Genomic DNA, 17,870 nt, shown 5'->3' on the forward strand with positions numbered 1-17,870 from the left:
TGCTCACTCTTGATTTGAAAGTTTTTACTAAAAGAAATATTTTCTCGGGGTGCCTGGGTGGCTTAGTCAGTTGGTTGAACCACTGACTTTGGCTCAGGTCATGATCTCATGGTTCATGAGTTCGAGATCCATATCACAAACCCACGTCATGAGTCTGAGCTCCGCATTCGGCTCTGTGCTGACAGCTCGGAGCCTGGCGCCTGCTTTGGATTCTGTGTCTCCCTCTCTGCCTCTCGCCTGCTCATGCTCTCTCTCTCTCAAAAATAAATAAACATTAAAAAATGTTTTTAAATTAAATATTTTCTCTGGACATTTATTTCCTGAGAGCAAATAGGTACTTTTTTTTTTTTTAATGAAAATAATGTTTCCAGCACTTAAAGCACTGGCAAATATAGTCATCAGTATGATTTTGAGGAGAAACAGAAAAACTGTCGAGTTGCTAAAGCAGTTATGGGGAATTTTTTTCTCATGGATGAACGATAGCGATGACGACCATAGACACAGAAAACATTTTAACAGTTCATAAAATTCTTTTCTGACAGTAGGAACACAGAAGCCAAATTTCCCTTGGCAGAAAAAAAAAAAATGTTTAGGTGAGATGTTCCTAAGAAGTAAATGGATTCAGAAAGAGGTTTTCAGGCAGAAGAAATGTGGATGATGACACCAATATGCCAGAAAGAGGGGTCGTGGTCTACAGAAGACCAGAAACCCCTCATATTTTACTCAGGCGCTTTGCGCACTGCCTGGTACTTAACAAGGGCCTGGTAAATGCTTGTGGGTGTTATGGTTTTAGTCCAGAAAACAGATGAGGATGTGACAGAAGACAGTGGTCAGGGAAGGTGCAGCCACTCTGAAAAGAATCCTGACCTGTCTCAAGTCTGCCACACCCCCCGGGTGCATACCACCTATGCACTCTTAGGGTTGAAATCTGCAGTGCTGCCTGCAGACAGAACGTCCCCAGTGAGGCAGAAAGGGGGCACATGTGTGGAGGGATATGTGATCTACTGTTCTCTGCTCAGCTAAGGAGCCTTGGCATCCTGGTTGGGTCTCCTCCGATGCTTGCTCAGTTCAGACATTCAGGGGAAAAAAAAAAGGATCAAAGTCAATGATATGATAAGGACTGCAGGGAGTTTGGAACGGGAATAGAACTGAGAGGACTGTCTGGTCAAGTCCTTTCACTATAGAATAGATGAGAAAACCAAGACTCAAGAGATGGAACTGACTTTCTGAAAGTCACCTGGCTAACTGATGGTCGAGCTGGGCTTAGAACCAGGATCTCTTCATGCTTCCTCGAAAGCACCTCCTCTGTTTGCTGTTTTCAACATCTCAGATGAGGAGGATGCCATTTCCTATCACAAATGTAGAGAGCAAACCTGCATGGTAATTCTAACCTTTCCAGCCTCCAGGGTGAAGTAATATTAACATGAGGATCGTAATACCACCTACTGCAAGATTCTCAATCGGAGTATATTCTGTGTGTGCTGCTGGGAAGAGGAAGGCATATTAGAGCAAAGTCCATTGAGATCACGGCATATTCAAAAACCCCAACATTTGGAACATGTTTTGCAGCTTTTAGGTTCCAAGCCAATTTCCAAGACCACCCTCAATTCCATCTATGGTCTTTGATCAACAGCCGTTTGTTGTACTGAGGTCTTCGATATGCTTAGACCCTGGGGTGATGCTCCCTGGGGAGGTGGGAAAGGAGAACAGTAAACGGCCTCTGTTTCTGTTTAGTATAATATCTTACTAGAAGAAAAAACTAAAGCCCCCAAACCTGATGCACATAAAATAACTAGAAAGGAATTAGATATTCAAGGGGATAGTGACAGTGTTCATAAGTGGTGCAGAAGGCAGGAGAGGGGGACAGGGGTGTGAGTTACACTGGGAAGAAGTGTGACAGAGGCCAGGTTCTGGTTCCGGTGAGTGGTGGAGGGAAATACCTGAGGCAAGGGATGTGGCGTAGGCGCCAGCGCTGGGTGGGGAGGAGAGGGTAGTGCTAGAGGCAAAGGCTTCATTTTCTAACCGGACAGCAGCATTTATATTCTGTGTGAAGCCAACACATAATAACACTTCAACTCCACCTGTAAGCTATAAATTTATAGCTATAATATCCTTCTCTGATCATTTTCACCATTCATAAAAGCACACATACACACGATGACAGAGAACAATCTGGACAATGAGAATGAGCCAAGCGTCTTGGGTTCTAATGTGCTCCCAGATTGCTGAATGGCCAAGGCCTGTTGTGTCTGCTCTAGAACCTCTGTTTCCTCCTCTGTGAAATGAGAGGGTTTGAGCCAATGGGTCTCTGACATTCTACAAGTTCTACTTTCCAGTCCTGCTCATTATATTTATGGCACGTATCCTCAAATTAATATTAATAAACCCTTCTCCGTTGCCGTCTGCTTCCCCAGTTGCCTTTCTGCCACATTGCTCCCTTCCTTCTCTTCTCTCTTACTGGGACGCTTGTTGGGGAGGTAGCAGAGTGGGAATATCATGGAGTGTTTAAATTTTCATTAGATGTGTGTGTGTTGTAACAAGGCGTGCACAATTGATCATCTTGGCATGCATATTAATAATTGAATGCTGTGGTACATGCTTCCTGAACTTTATAAACAGCTCCTCTCTGAGCTCTGAAGTGACAAGCTTTGCTCGTAACTGAAAAACTGAAAGTGGGCAGGCCTGTGCAATATACGTTTCTGAAGGACAAAGAAGATCAAAACCCAAAAGCCTCTCAGTCAGGAAAACTGGGGAAGTTTCTGCCAAATATGTTAAAAAATGACATAAACATGAGTCAAGGATGACATAAGGGTAAAATGACATGAGTGAAATGAGTCACCTGTGCTGACGTTTTTTTCTCTCTTCTGTTTCTATATCTAGCAGATGAGATCTCCCCAGGTGGCCCGGAAAGGAAGAGAGAGCCCCAGCTGCCATGCTGTAGATGCCATAGATGGCATCCTCAGCTAACATCTTTCATAACTGTGCATCCATGGTCAGAAGTGAGAAAGGACCCCAAACAGAAGTGAATGGATGCTGAACTCCCCAAATGCTTGGTTGGGTCAGGTGCTGCCCCCTGATGCTTGAAGCCATGGCTCAACGCCTACTTGATTAGTTTTAATAGCTGGTCCTACGGCAAAGGCCAGAGATAGGAGAAATGTTAGAACTTGAACAAATGTCTGCAGAACGGCTATCAACAGGGCTAGGAGGTAACTCCTGGACCTCGATGGAAACCTTGAAATAATCACAATGGTCTCTCCATGTTATTATTCATGGCTCTTGATTTCTTTTCCCATTTGAGCCAATGCTCTCTGCTCAAATATGAAAACAAGGACAAATATGACAAGCAAAGCAAGGAGATGGGTGCATCTAATCCAGTTTAATGGATTTTCTTAACGGAATTTCCCTTTTCCTGTCTCCAGTAAAATCTATATAGGGACCCAACCCTTTGCCATGCTTGGAGCTTTGCAAGAATGTGCCTGAACTTCCCCGGAAGTTGTTAAATGAGCCCTTCCTCAGGACACAAGGCCAGCCCCACCTGCTGTGACAAGCTAGTTCATCAATATATCTGTTTTCATATGGCCTCAGAACAGTTCCCTGACCGCGGTGGCTTTCCAACAGAGAGGCCCCCATGCAATGCCATGGAGAAGAGCACTGGCACCGTGGAGATCTTTTATGTGGGAGGGTGCACTCACAGTGACTGCCAAACAACTAGATTTTCAGCTACTTTGGAGAAAAAGCGGAGATGCCATTCCTGACTTTTAGTGCTAAACAATCGTGATCTAATTCTAAATGGGAAAGCCAGAATATGATTCCTGAGATGTTTTCTGGAAGCATTTGTGCAGGTAAACAGGAAATGCCTGGTTCTGCTTTTGGAAAATGCAAGCAAGCGTGTCGATCATTGTGGACTTCAGCAGTTATTATGTTAGAAGCAGCCTAACTTCAACACACCACACTGAACTGAGTGGGGCTAAGTAGAGATAAGATGGTGGAGACAGACAAACATAACTGCCCCAGACCTGAAACGAGATATATTTAAAATGCAAAGGGTGATGAAATGTGCATACATCTAGCAGCTTAGCCACATTACTGCTACTATCTGCGTGAGGAATGGTAGGCTTTGGTTCCCCTTTGTATCTGGTGTGGTCATCGTTGCAAAAGCACATGGGAAAGAATGGAAAATTCTGAGGTTGTTCACTGGGACATGCAATCTTCCCGTTCTACCCTAAAGACTTAATTCCAGCTCAGGCTCACCTTTAAGGTCTCTCCCATCTTCTACGTGTCCTGACGGGTCTTAGCTACCAGGGCACACAAAGGTCCCTCAGGTCCTCCATGGCTGGGATGTGCACCACGGAGCCAGCACTGTGGGCTGGTAACATCAGCTGGGACTTCTCACAGTCTCTGCTGGCTGCTTATTTCAGCAGAAGTATTTCTTTCCCCAGAATCAAAGTACGGGGCCGAGGGTAGGGGGCTGTCTCTCACGGGCAGGTTGTGGGACAGTTACAACTGAGGAGTGCCAACATGAAGTTTTCTAATGACTCTTCCATGCTGACCCTCCTCATACCCCCTAGCCTGCTACCAGGGGTCTGGTAAAGTACAGCAGTGCCCAATGAAAGCACAGCTACTGGGCTTCTCGATCTGTGTGATTATGCCTGGGGGGTCGAGGCCCGAGACCCCTGGACGGTGCTGCTACCAGTGCCAAACTACTCTCCGAGGTCCCCGGGGGCTTCTGAACTGTTTCAGGCTTCCTTCCTGCTGCCCTTCCCACTACTCACTCACTCACTTACTCATCGTCCTGTTTCTATGTTCCAGACGCTTGGAATGTGTGGAAGACTAATCAGCAAAAGCAGACAAATCATCACACCGCTGCACATTTTGGTAAATGCTCTGGAGGACCTTGAACTCGTAGTGGGTGGTTAGCCTACTGGGGGGCGGGGTGTAAGAAGACCTCTCTGAACGGTGGGCTTCCAGCCAAGACCTAAAGAATGGAAAGGATTCATGCATGTGGAGTGGGAGGAAGTGCGAGAGGGACAGAGGTGCAAAGGGTCTGGGGTGGGAGTTGGTTATGATGGGCTCAGCAGGAGGGAGGCCCAAGGGGAGGACATGCCGTGAGTCAAGGGAAGACAGAGCTAAAGAGGCAGGTATGGAGAGAGCGCCTGAGGCTGCGGAGAGTGAATATTATTATAAGCATGATGGGAAACGACTCAAGGGATTTAAGTGGGGAAGACATGATGTGAATTATATTAGGCGACGTGTGAAAAATAGATTGAACAGGAGTAAAAGTGGAAAGGGAGGGACCGTGCATGGCAGAAACGGCACAATGCCTCGGGGCAGCCAGCCTCCCCTCCTTCTTTACCATGAGACTTCTGGCTTTATTCAGGGAAGCTATGGGCCCAGTCAGAAAAGCCTATTTCCCATTTTCCTTGCCGCTAGGCACCAACGCACGTAATACTTCTGCACGATGAGACCGAAACTGAAGTCTGTTGGGGATCTTTGGACAAGTTCTGCTGTCTTGCTCTACAGGTACAATCCTGTCCTCTTTCTTTATTCCCCCCCTTCTTTTTATCTTACGTGATTTGAGCCTGTGAGAAAAGATACAATGGCGAGAGCGAGAGCAGCCACTTAGGACCGGCACCCAGGAAAAGCTGATGGCATCACAGGATCCTCAGGCCTGACGATTCTGCCAACACCCACCACCAACCACCTAGATCGGGATTTTACCATAGGAAAAGAAAAAAAAAGCCCCTCATTTGTTTACGATAAAGTTAGGTAGGATTTCCCGTTCCTCACAGGTGGACACTGTCTCTAAACGACACACCAGGCCACAGCAGGTGGGCCGCAGTTGAATGCTGGCAGTGAAAGTGAAGAAAAGCGGGTCCTTTCTGAATGTTGAAACAATGGGATTTCCTGGTGGCCTGGATATGGGCTTTGGTGGTGAGAGGTAACTGCGGTAAAAATTAACTTATAGGATTGTAGTCTGAGAATGTATTAAAATGGGAAGGCAAAGCCCCCAAAAGAAAAGGGTTTGAAGATTTAAAGTAAGAGTTCCAGGAGCGGCTGGGTGGCTCAGTCGGTTAAGCATCCAATTCTTGATCTCGGCTCAGGTCATGGTCTCATGGTTTCGTGAGCTCGAGCCCCACATCGGCTCTGTGCTGACAGCATGGAGCCTGCCTGGTATTCTCTCTCTCCTGTCTCTCTGCCCCTCCCACACTGGTGCTGTGCCCCCCCCCCCAATAAATAAACATTAAAAAAATAAGAATTCTATTTTTGATACCTCATAGTGGAGGTGCCAAAGAGGAATCTATGATGGTACTCTCCACTCCTCGGTGTCCATGAGGTGGATTTCCTTCCAAAATACCTGGTCCCGCCACAGTTTTTCACTTTCTCCTTCTCAGGGAGGGAGCACGCCAGCCTGCCTGTCCCCTCCTCCTTTCCTGCACATCCCCTGCTCCTCCCCCCTTCTTCCCCCTCTTCTCCTCCTTCTTCCTCCTCCCCCCTCTTCTTCCTCCTCCCCCTTCCCTTCCTTCCCTCATCCACTTCTCCACCTCTTCTCCTCCTCCCAGCTGTGCAGTGTGGGCAGAGGTCTTCAGGCCTGTTTGTGGCCAGATGCTCGCTCACCCAGGGGTCCCAGAGTAGGAAGCCCATTATTGCAGCAGACCTCAACCTCATGTTCCAATTCGGCCAGACTTATCAGGAATAAAATGCTAATGCCTGGACGCCCCCCCCTCCCCCCGACGACCCCCCAGCCTAGGCCAGCTTACTCCTGTATGATGCTAGGCACGCGGCGTGGCGTTCTCTCACCAACAGGATCTGGGCCTCTTTAAAAGATGCTTTTTTCAATGGGTATTGCCAACGAATACTAAATTTCTCCCCTATTCTAGTGTGTGACTCTCTTCCTACCTTCATTGTTAGGGTCCGGGGTTGAGTCTTCACTGCCAGGTGGGACAGTGAAGTCACGGGAATGAAAATCTATTATAACATTGATGCTAGTGACCAAAAAGTACCCAGTAATATCCCAGTGTTCAGACACTTGGTTTGCCATCACCTTGTAGGGACCGTAGCATTAAGAGTCAGTGGCCTTTCCCTCTCTTCCTTTTCTCCATTACCAATCCAGCCTTACCTCCCCTCCGCCCACTAACCCATTCTGTGCTTCCCTCCTTTTAATGGGGGGATCAATATTAGTGTTCTTTATCTTATCCCTAGTAGCCCTAACTTCAGAACTGCTGGACGTACATGGCCCTGTGAAAGGTCATCCCTCAGAGTAGGAATCATGAGGACGTGGTCTGAGAACAGTCTGATGAGACAGCACCTGTTCTTTCCTATTCCTTTTCTATAAAGAAAGGTGTCCCAGGTTGGTCTCATGTTGGATATTTGGTCACTTATCAGAGTTCATATTTGAGAATTTCTTACGTATTTTACGCCACTGCAGAAGAGGTCTTTTGACCACGGAGTCACATAAAACCCTTTTCCACTTGAGAGCCTGGGTTTTCACACCCCTCTGTCTTCTCATCCTAACAGATACATCATCCCTTGGGTTGGCACTCTTGAAAGAGGCGATTGACGTTTTGGCACATTATATCATTGAAAATAATACTTATTCTCAGAATGAATATGTAAATCACAGATGTCCCCGTCCCATAGCACCTTGCACCTGGTATGGAATGGAGCACGGCATTGTTACAGTGTCATTCGGTGGCTTTTACCAAGCAAGGGAACATGAGCAATTGTAATGCATTATGCCACCGTGACGTTAACTACAGACACAGACAGAGTGCCCATAAAAAAATATACGCCCTTTTTTTTGAATAGAGCCCTGGGTAATTACCCTGACTATTGTTCTATGAGCAAGCCCATTTACACCCCTTCATCAATTTAGGATCTGGACATGAAAAATCACCAGCATTAAGCGGTTAAGGCAATCTGCTTTTCAGATGAGGAAAGGACAAAAAAATAAGATGGCAGAAAATCCTCTACTCCTGAGTGGCCCATGTCGATAGTCAAAGCTCACCTCAAATAAAGGATCCTGAGGAGTTTTTCTGATGGTACCTTCATCCCAAACAGAGCTCAAGGGCAATGTATTTGGGGTCTGCTTCCTACTGTCCCAGCACTGAGAGGACTGCAGGTCTGTGGGGACAGCCCATGGGTAAAGGGTGGCTGCCCTGCAGGTGTGTCGCGTGGGTCCAGCAGGCACAGATGCATCTGGGGCCCTGCCCTGGTGGCCGGGTGGGGTGCTCTGAGGAAAAGCTACAGAAATGTTGCTCACCTTGAGAAGTAAGCTCTCAGGGCAGGGTCCGAGTTCCTCCAAGTTGCCACAGAACATGAACTAGGTTATGAGGTTTGTCACTCGATATGGAGTAAAATGGGAAATTATTGATCTACTTACCCCCAAATGAAAACAAAAATTAAGTGCATACAAACAAAAAGGCAAAACCACAACAAAACAGATGGCCCCCAAAATTTTACTTACATTGTGTGAGGATTCCAGTTAAGGCATTTTTAAAATTCTCCTTGGCTTCTTCCATCTCTTGCTCATGGGTGGCTTTTTCATTCATCAGCCGGCGGACATGGCTGTTGGCTGACTGCACCATGGAATAGAATTGGTTTGCAGAACGCCGATTCACTTCCCCTCGTTCGATCCAGGAAAGTAGCACGGTGATAGCCTCTGAAAACTTGCTATCATCTGGAAATGGAAAACCACCAAGTACAAATCATGCGAAGGCAGGAAAATGTACTTTACTTTGGTTCTTTCCAAAAGACAGAACACGTATCATCTTAATGGATATGGTTTTGGAACTGGACAAATTAGCTTTCCTAAGACTAACTGAGCTAGCATTTCTTAGCCTTGCCTTTCACATCTAACCTGATGGTGCCATAGAGCCATCCAAGAAATACATGGTGGCTCACTCTCTCCTCTACCAACCTGATGAGCTTTAGTTTTAGATCTGTTCTGGGCATTCTTGGTAACATGGTACACCAAATCTTGATTTCTGTTTTTCAAGAATAGCTAAAACAACAACAACAACAACAACAAACAAACAAACAAACTGTCATTAACCTATTTGGTCTCTACTTAATTTTTCAAAATTCTTTTATCAGATAGATTATATCTTGAAACTACTCATCTGACTTAGAATCAGCTGAGTTGGTGGCAAAATATGGATGACAGATTAAACTATTTTAAAACTGGATGTAATGGAAGATATTTTCCCAAAGTGGTTGTAGGAATTAGTCAATTCTTTTTCTACTAGAGTCCAAAGAAACTTAATTTTACATTTAATATAACACATTTGATTAAGCTGAAAAATAAAATATTTCCTTGTTTTCAACAAAAGAGGTCTTGTTTCCTGAGTGGTCATGTTCTCTGTGGAACCATCTGGAACCCAAATAGAGTCTACTTGAACTTGGTATGAGGTGTGTGTGTTGCAGATGGGATGGGGTGCACAGACTGGGCAATGATGTTCCACCTGTAAATAAATGATAAAGTTTATTTGAAAGAAAACAAATAAACTTGCCTGATTGGGAATAGTTACTGGAACAGACCTGTGCTGTATGGCTTACAAGCAGAAAAAAAGCAAGTTTGAAGGTAATTAAGCTAATTAGAACAGGAAGTTGTATGTCAATTATCACAACATTAATCGATCCTACTGCTGAAGGCTCACTGCATACTTCCCAGACAAACTTGAGGGGAGAAGTCTTCCACTTGTATTTTTCTACCCATGGAAAATATGACTTAAGAAAAATATCCTACATTTTTCAAGAAAACTAGGTAGACTCTGAATTCTCAAAATCGGGAGCAAAATAACCCGGAAGATTCAGATTCTTACTAATTTATTTGATAAATACTGAGTGTCCACTATGTTCCCTCTCTTGGAGGAACATCAAAAACATCCTTATGTATTGTGTGCATATGTTTGTGCGTGCATATGTTTTCTATATTATATATTGTTTATACATGCGCATACACATATACATATCTACACCCCAGATGATTGGACAGAGCACAGTTCATATTTGGTACAGGAGTTTTATTTTATCTTATTCACCAGATGTTTTTTAATTAACCACTGCTGTTGGTATGTTATCCAGCATACAAAACCTTCGTTCATGGGGCGCTTTGTGAATTTCACAGTGCACTGTAGAAATACCTTGAGTACCTTTTCTGGCAGAGTCCCCCTCCCAGACACAACTTCCTTGCTGTGGCTGTTGCTTGCCCAGAGGTATGCACATGGAACCAACACACGGTGAGCCTGACCCAGTGTGTGTGGAGTGTGCTCTGCCTTCTCCAGGGTGGAAGTACCTAGCAAACACTACTCATCAGCACCCACACAGGCCCTCTCCCACTGAGGCAGATGCAGTTTGGGGTTGGGGATCAAAGCCTTTTTTTTTTTTTTAGCGAAAACCTGCCCCCTCTGCTCTCACACCTTCGCCAGAGGAGAGAGCTGGCCCGCAGAACGCCCACAGGGCACCCTGCGAGGGAGAGATGCCTTTCCACAAAAATCTCAATACACTGACATAGAACGCTCGCGTGCAGTCTCACAGCTGGCTCATCCAATTTTGTTAACTCCGGAATTTCAGTCTGAGCTCAACCCTCGGTGAACTCCAGCTGCACTGGTTTCTTATCTCATTTCATGGACCAGAGCGGCTTGTGTAAGATAAAATCCATCATACAACTTAACATTACGTTCAGCCCATGGAGAGGCCCATAATTTAGCATTATGTTTGCGAGAGGCCCACTGTGACTGTTACAGTCAGAATAAATTTTGCCTCCCGCGCACACTCGCTACCTCTCTCCCCGCCAATATATGTTAGGAGAATGGACCTCCCAACAGACAGCATGAATAAACCTAACACTTATAAGAAATCTTTTTTCCCCCTCTTAAAAATAACAACAACAAAAAAGAAAACACTGACTTCATGTACCATTTTTCCCCTTTCCTGGGACTTTCATCTCTGCATAACACAGAGGAAAAAAAACCCTCTAAGATTTTGCTGTCAAGCTTACAAGGAGATAGAACAACGCTGTTCCATCTGTCTTTCACTCTTATCACTGGCTGTTCTTCCTTCTCTTGCTTGTGGTAACTCAGTTCATAAACACTAATTTTCTGTCAGGGAGAACACACTTAAAATTTAAAAATGCATGTTTACTCAAATGACCTGAAAACCAAAGTTTATTGTTCTTCATGCCTAGATGGAGGGCATAAGTTCACTAGCAGATCATAGTTAATTGATAGTTTTCAGAAAGGGAAACAGCAGTTTTGGGATTAAGCAATTGAAAACATACAATTTAAAAAGTAAGCAGGTAAGAGACTTGCTCACATTTTTAACAGGTGTTAATAAATATGTAGCACAAGGAAACAGTAGGCAGAATTCCATAGACTTAGCTTAAAAGATGTATATAGTTTGAGAACTCCCAATTTCATCCTCATTTCTAAACTTTCTAAAACTCCCAGGCCAATATTTGATTGACGTAGTGATATGCAAATTAAATGCGAAAACATTAGTTAAGGCACAATTGGTAAGTTCGGTCAATATCTGTTGCTACGTAAGAAGTGACTTTATATTAATTAAGACTAACTCAGCAACTCACTCTGAATGACTATGGAAGTGTATTGGGAGCGGTCATTTTCAATATCCAACTGTAAATTCAATTTTGGATTTAGTGGAAAGATCACTGAGAAAACAGAAAACAGTATAAACTAATTTCAACAGGATTTAGATTGCAGCATTATTAAAGCCATTCATGTGAAAAGAAATTAACACTGCTCATAAAAATCACATGAAAGATGCATTTACAAAAATTCCAAATACTTTCTGTGAACATGCTTAGGTGTAACTCTGAACACGGGTGCAGTTTAGAAACTAGAATGTGCAGTTGTGCTTTTCCCACAGCAAGAATTGGGAAAATTGCTGTATTAAGGGGTGACTATGGACCATTTGCTCATTAAAAATTGTGCGGTGTTGGGGGTAGAGGGGAGATGGGCATGGAGGAGGGCACTTGTGGGGATGAGCACTGGGTATTATATGGAAACCAACTTGACAATAAACTATTTGTAAAAATGAAATAAAAGAAAATAAAAATTGTGCAGTGTTTTCTAATCAGGGTCTTTACCACATCACACCTGGGTTACAGCACATGTTTGCTCCATGGCTTTTCTTAACCTGGATTTTCCCCTTCATCCCCTATTCCCTTGTCATTCTCCTCTTTGGTAAGCACCATGGCCATGCTTCCCCGCCTTTCCATGCTCTGTACACTCTTCCCAGGGGCCTTCACGTTACTGCTCACCTAGCTGACGGTTGTCACCCTCAAGATTCAGCCTCAGTGTCTTTCATAAAACCAGCTTTTCTGTAACCCCTACATGAACTGGGTGTCCATTTGCTATCTTTTCACAATTTCCTCTATATCCTCTGACTAAAACATTAGTCACTCGAAATAGTTAATTGTTGGATTATGGATCTGTCTCCAGTTTTGAAAGGTAAACATGAGAATAAAAGTTTTAAAACATATTTCAATCTTCTGGTCACTCTGAGGTTTTCATATTTCAATCTTCCGGTCACTCTGAGGTTTTCTTTTTGCAATTTATCTATATTTGATTACACCATTTCTAATACACTTGCAGTGATTAGCGCTAGAGAGCCGCAAATTCAACGGTCAGAGGCTGGGAAACATCAGTTGGTAATCAACATTTTTTTTAAAGTTTATTTACTTTGAGAGAGAGTGCACTGTCAGTGCAGAGCCAGGTGCAGGGTTCGAAATCTTGAACTATGAGATCATGACCTGAGCCGAAGTCGCACGCTTAACTGACTGAGCCACCCAGGTGCCCCAGTAATAAACATTTTCATTTCATGTTAAAGAGTATTTTCACATTGTCTCCCAGAGATAAATGTTCTCCTGGCACTTAGGCTAGCTGGTCCTTTTATCCTTCAGGCCTCTGAGGTCATTCTCACTGGCAATGAAAAGTTAAGAATGATGTCAGGTAATCACAGAGAAGCAGAGCTTTCTGCAGAAAGGCACTAACCAGCTTGTCAAATGACTCAAAACTCTTTTTGAAAGTATTTTTAATTCTGGGAAGATAATGAGTGTTTTTAATTTTGTGAGGAATAAACAGCATTCTAATGATTATCATCCCGTTACTGTCACTACCTGAATCCATACCCACCTCCTTTTGTTTCTGGCTGCTTCAGATTTGATCAGCCTCCGTCCTTATCCCTCTCTTCCATGCTTACTGAGCACCTGTTACATAGGAGGCACTTAAAAAACCGCATATGGGATAAATATTTGCTCTTCAAAGATGAAGCTTGAGCCTCATTTGGGAGCTCCTTGAAAATGTAGACTCACCCTGAGTCAGGCTTCCTGACTCAGAATCTCTTACTCCAAGTGACTCAAATACACATCAAAGTTTTGGAAGCACTGGAAGAAATCAGTCAATGAAAACCAGGGAAGCTGGCTGGGAGCTCATCTAAGTTAAAAGATCACGAGACCTTGAAATGGAAAGTAGCAGCTGAGGTAGTGGAGGTTATTGAAAAGATCTCATGTGATTCTTACGAGCTCTATGAATCCCTGTCCCTAACCTTCCTGTCCCTATTTAAAGAGTAGCTGCTTAAACATCTGTCATCCCTGTCCCAGAAAAAAAAACAGGGGGGTGGGGAGTGCCAAAGACATGGAAATTGACATAGAGACTACTGCAGGTCCTTTCAGTGGAACCCTGGGCATGGCCTAGAAGACCCCCTCCATCGTTCCCCCCTCCCCCCACCCAGCCCCTGGAACTTTCTGATTCTATAGGGGAGTGAATCTTTAATTGTCTGTGACTAGGCTATCTTACAACCCTTTACGGACAGAACATAAAGTATGGAGAGGTGATAACAGTGCAAATAATTCATAACAACACAGATGAATTTTCATCCAGTAGAAAACACCAATCATTATAAAGTGCACTTTCTTTTGAACCAGTATTAATGCCTTACTGCTTCTCTCATTAATGAATGAGTTAAACAAAATCACTGGCACATGTCCATTTGATATTTGGAAGCCACGTTTCCACTGCCAGACCCTACTTTAGCCACCCCTGAACTGCAGCTCCTCAAACGCCAGGTCCAGGCTACCATTGTATGTGAAACTCCAGGGCCAGGACACAGGGCCCAGGACTCAGCAGGGGGGCACATGGTGAACTCCAATCAAACTGACAAACAGATAATCAAGAGGAAAAAAGGACTCAAATTGGGAAGGAGTTTTTTTCTTCCCCTTTGTGTGCAGAGGGAGATCTGGCCTTGATTTTCAGAACAATAGGTAGGATGAGAGCCAGGCCATGAGCACCGAATATGAAAACTTAGGCGGGCTGTAGTACCCTTATTTATGGCTAGGTCTATAAAAGAATAACAGGAGAAGAGGTCAATATTTGAATAAAGTGTCCCAAGAATGAGATAAAAGGAAGATGTTCTACAACACAGTTTTTTTCCCTCCAAAAATGGGGATACACACACATTTACAGACCCACAGTGAATGCTATCACTGATTTCTGGCTTCTATGATAGTTGTAAATAGCTTACAGTGTAGAGACATGTAGTGATCCAAGCATAATGGGGATTCCAGGATGGCCCAAGCAATGCTACTACAACATTCCTAAAATGTCACTCTGTGTCCCTCAACACTGGACATCTCTAAGCAAGTCTCCATTCTTCTGGCTGCTCAATTAACCATTAAAAGGGGTGTTACCTTATCTATCCTCCAAATCACAAAGAGCAGCAAAGGCGGTACAAATGGTTAATGTACCCTTCTCTCTTCCACACACACACACACACACACACACACAAACACACACACATACACAATCTCCCCCAACTACTCAATAGCTGTAAAAATGAAAAAATTAAGGGCGGTTGGCAATATGAAAATGCACCTGCATTATTCCTGCTTTGGGGTCATGCCAAAAGTTTCTAGACGAAACAGCCTGTCTTGCCACTGTGAAGGTCAATAACGCCTAAGGAAGTGATTCTCCCACAGCCTCCTGTGCTTATTTCCCTTGCCCTAAGAAGGAAGCCTGGCTTTTAGCTAATGGAACTTCCACTTGGCTTGCAGCATTATTGATTTTTACTTTCTTGGAACCATAAATATTGACAACCATTGCAGCAGAATGCCGGCGGCCCTCCCCCCACCCCCTCTCCCTCTGGCAAGCTGACACGGGGCCATTCTGTATGCAAATCAGAGTCTAGCCCTCCGGAAATTATGAATGCGGATCCCAGGAGAACTGAATTCATGATGACACATCAGGGGATCCCAAGGGCACTGCTTCAAAGCTTTGTCAAAACTTCACCTGATGGCACAGACAAACTCTTCATTTCATCGCATAATGAAAGATAATGCGAAGCTTTCCAAAGGGGAAAAAAGTACACAAAAACTTTTAAGTGCTCTTGCCAGGAGAAATCTCCAGTGAATTAGGATATCATCTTTCTCACCGCCTAATCAATCTCTTCCTTCCACAGTCCAAACACAGGGTTCCTCCGGGGTGGATGGTCTGTGTTAGACACACTGAAATTCATTATCTCATCTGCCCGGTGCTACTGTTTCCAATAAAGTGTAATTATGGTGTTATTGAGCTCCTGCTCACTTTCTCAAAGCCATGCTATAAACTTTGGGTCTGTGAGCAGTTACTTCCCAGTCAGTCTTCATTAAGTTGAATTGTTTCAGAACAATGTCTATTTAATCAGCAGGGTGCCCGCTAATTGTCTTTTTTAGAATTTGTATTAACGCAACAGACGCTGTCTTAGACACTACACAATTAGAACTGGATGCTTCCTCCGCCTTCAAGAAAGCCCAGTTGGCCACTGAATCCGGGGTTAGCTGGTCTCAGAAGATCCGCCCCCTCACCCTGTCATTGTCCAGCTGGGTCCCCTGTCACTCCTGGGATGGCACGCTGCACTTCTCACACACGACGGTGGGAAGTACACGGTGCTTTGAAATTGCCTCTATCACTCCAGAAGCCTAAACTCTGTGAAGTAGAGGCCTGCATGCTGTGGTCTTCCCTGTGGTGCTTAGCACAGTCCCAGAGAGAGGGTAAAGAACCCCACAAGTGGGATGATGGTTGCGCGCACCCTTCCCATCACGCCCGGTGGCGCTACTGGCCAGAAATGCAACATGCTCAGAGATCCAAATAGCTGAGGAAGAGAGAAAGGAATTACGCATTTACTATGTGCATTGTTTTAACACTGGGCAAGATGTGGCGGAGGGCCTTGGGTCCTATATCCACTTGGCTTGTACAGATCTTGCTAGATAAAGCTGATTTTCAGAAAGAAAACTGCACGAATAAACAAGTACAATGTAAAATGGGGGGAGATGTTTGTAATAAACCTAAGATAGCATGATTTCTCAGTGGAGGGGAAAAAAAATCAAATCCAATTAGGTAGTTTCAGATCGCATTTCCATTTTCTTTCTTACCCAAGCTTCTTTACCTTGGGTTTTGACTGCTTTTTTTTTTTTTTTTTTTAATCTCTATATCAATGAAATCTTCAGGGCGGCAGTTTCCGTGGCTCCTCCTGTCTGGCTTTGCAGCGTTATAAGGAGCATGGGGTGGATTTCCTCTCTGAGGCAGCCAATTTCCTAAGCAATTAAATGCTGTTTATATTCCAAACTCTGTGCTAGGGTTGAAATTGTCAAGCTTGATATTACCTGACTGTTGCCTGAGATGTATCCGCAGCTAGTTCATTCTACTGTAACTGCCATCTATTAAAATTTCCAATCTGTTCTCTCAAGGGATCACACAGTACTTGGCAAAAGTGCAGCTTCGAAATTCTGCAAATTATACTCATCTATATAAATATATATTTTTGAAATGGCAAAGCTTGCAAATTACTTCACCACATTGACATCCCAATCTGTGATCCCTAGCAGGAAAGGCGATGCCATGTTCCTCTTACACGTACGACACTTCTTCTGTGCTGGTTTCTTAAAAAGAATGCGAGGATGCCAAACTTGTGTGAAATTCCTCCTAGAGGTCACAGAAGCAAGTGCTAGTTTTTGTCATGTCTAGGTGTAGCTCATATGCTGATAACACACAATGTACAGGATATTAAAGAAAAAAATGATTTGTTCCAAGATCCCCATTCCTGCTTGAGGATGTTGCTCCTTCTCCTTCTGGTCACTCCTTATGATCTGTAGCCTGAATGGAAAAAGGGAGATGATGCCTGTATTTGCATTGTGCATGCCTTTTCTTAAAGGGACAATGATCTGCGTATTTGGGTCTGTAGGACACACCCTTTCAGAGCAGCAGAACGCACATGATTGGCAAAAGGCACCAGGTAGTTACAGTGGGGCATTATCAGTAACCACTGTACTGATTAGAGGTTCCCAAGGCTGAACCAGGAGACAAGGGCTAGAAGCAGAAGTCCTTTCTCAGGGAATTCTTGGGGCACCTGGGTGGCTTAGCCAGTCTTGATTTGAGCTCAGGTCATGATCTCACAGTTCGTGAGTTCGAGCCCCACATCAGGCTCTGCGCTGACAGTGCCTGCTTGGGATTCTCTTGCTCTCTCTCTCTCTCTCTGCTCCTCCCCCACGCACTGTCTCTATTTTTCTCAAAATAAATAAATAAACTTTAGAATAAATAAAAGAATTCTCTTTTAAAGATATAGAACCTCCTATCTTCCTAAGGTTTAGAGCAGCTTTCATACATTTCATTTCGTGAAAACACCCAAGACACTTTACACACTCCCAGCAATATACTAGCTATGCTCTAAAACACTCCAAGGATCAATCACATCTCTCTTCTCATAAGAAATCTTTAATGGCTTCTCTGCTGCCTAAGGAATAAAACCCAATCCAGTGGCCGCCTTCAGGGCTCTGCCTGCTGGCCCCCCCACTGCTCTTCCAGCTTCACCCCACTCTA

The 17,870-nt window shown here is 44.2% G+C and overlaps 1 protein-coding gene across 14 annotated transcripts in view; it reads right to left on the minus strand.

Annotated features, from left to right (window-relative positions):
- The window catches only part of ENOX1 (ecto-NOX disulfide-thiol exchanger 1), a 545,438-nt gene that overhangs the window by 130,884 nt on the left and 396,684 nt on the right, over nucleotides 1-17,870 (minus strand). For all 14 annotated transcript variants that reach the window (XM_039251548.1, XM_039251538.1, XM_039251540.1 and 11 more), the window contains one exon: nucleotides 8,465-8,677. In XM_039251548.1, coding sequence (XP_039107479.1) covers nucleotides 8,465-8,677 — 213 coding nt within the window. The remainder of the gene's footprint in view (nucleotides 1-8,464; nucleotides 8,678-17,870) is intronic.

This window comes from Hyaena hyaena, unplaced genomic scaffold, assembly GCF_003009895.1.
Source record: "Hyaena hyaena isolate Hyena2069 unplaced genomic scaffold, ASM300989v1 scaffold_394, whole genome shotgun sequence".
Classification (NCBI taxonomy): Eukaryota; Metazoa; Chordata; class Mammalia; order Carnivora; family Hyaenidae; genus Hyaena; species Hyaena hyaena.